At 26.6% G+C, this 1,296-nt stretch overlaps 1 protein-coding gene across 1 annotated transcript; it reads right to left on the reverse strand.

The window, feature by feature from the left end:
• Positions 1 to 3: 3 nt before the first annotated feature.
• On the reverse strand, positions 4 to 1,218 carry LOC122524288. Its single transcript, XM_043646447.1, has 3 exons — positions 726 to 1,218; positions 312 to 487; positions 4 to 123 (listed from the first exon to the last, which is right to left on the reverse strand). Exons 1-3 carry the CDS (start codon positions 877 to 879, stop codon positions 22 to 24), a joined length of 432 nt encoding a protein of 143 aa, XP_043502382.1. The 5' UTR covers positions 880 to 1,218; the 3' UTR covers positions 4 to 21.
• Between the last annotated feature and the right edge of the window lie 78 nt (positions 1,219 to 1,296).

Here is a 1,296-nt window from a genome sequence, read left to right on the forward strand (position 1 = left end):
TTAATGCAAGTATATATATATTTATTTATTATTATCGGTTGATTCTTGTTCTTCTACAGCTTCTGTAACTACTTGAAGTACGTCAGCTTTTAAAAGATGAACCAGTTCGCTCGGTGTTAATGCCTAAAGTATTAATAGAATTATTACATCATATCATTAAGATAATATAATTAATAACAAATCAATAAAAGAGTACAAATCAGAATTATAAATCTTATAACGATATAAAATATATTAGCGTACTTATTTAGTTTTAACAATTAAACTCATACTCTTTCGTTAACACATTGAAGATACTGAGATCAACGTACCTGTAAATGAGGAACTATATGGCGTATTAAGGGATTGGAAACTAATTCAGTTTCCTCAGATTCAAAATTACGGTCAGAGTTTATCAAACGTGCGATACACTCTTCTTTAGCTATTGATAATGAGCTTACAAGATCCTTTTTGGTAGTGTTTTTTTGAAGTGCTCTTAACCTTGAGTCTTGAATGAAAGTATATTGTGTTATATAAATGAGAAAAAAACTTATTCGATGAGAATACTTATAAGTAAATAATGGTAATAGATAAGAGACCACACCCATTCATTATATACGCATCATTAATTATTCGTATAAAAGTATTTATTACAAATGTTCACGAATGAAAAGATTTGATAGAAACATATGAACTTTCTTTTTAATGTATAATAATATTAATTAATTGATAAATAATTTACTTACAGAGCTTTTGCAAATATTGTTCCGAATCAGATAATTTTTCATGCTCATATAAAGATTTATCTACAAATGAATCCTCAAAACAATTATCACCACCGGTATCCTCTAAGATTTCTGCATCTGCTCTGGACCACGGATCATTAACGTCTGTCTTCATATTTGTTTAACAGTTGTCCTTATTTAATATCCTGTTATCCTTGAATTATATCACACAATTAACTGGAATTACTCCTTTCCTAACCTATTTAAATCCTAACCTATTGGTATGCAATTTCAAAATGTCTTCCCACTCTCAAACGCTACAACCAATCATATGAATGAACGTATTTTTTATATTTTTGTTTACATAATTATTTCGATTGATATATTTTTTTTTTTTTTTTTATTCAAATATTCGATTACATCGAATCAATGCTATCTATTTCTTGTGTATATTATTCTACCATGAATTTAATTTATTCAATGCAATAAACAAATATAAACAATATATATATGCAACAACATTGTGATTGATTAATAATCGTCATGATGTTTTGTTTGATAGGAAATTATGTTAAAAAATATATTAATGAAA

Source organism: Polistes fuscatus, unplaced genomic scaffold, assembly GCF_010416935.1.
Source record: "Polistes fuscatus isolate 324 unplaced genomic scaffold, CU_Pfus_HIC Scaffold7, whole genome shotgun sequence".
NCBI lineage: Eukaryota > Metazoa > Arthropoda > Insecta > Hymenoptera > Vespidae > Polistes > Polistes fuscatus.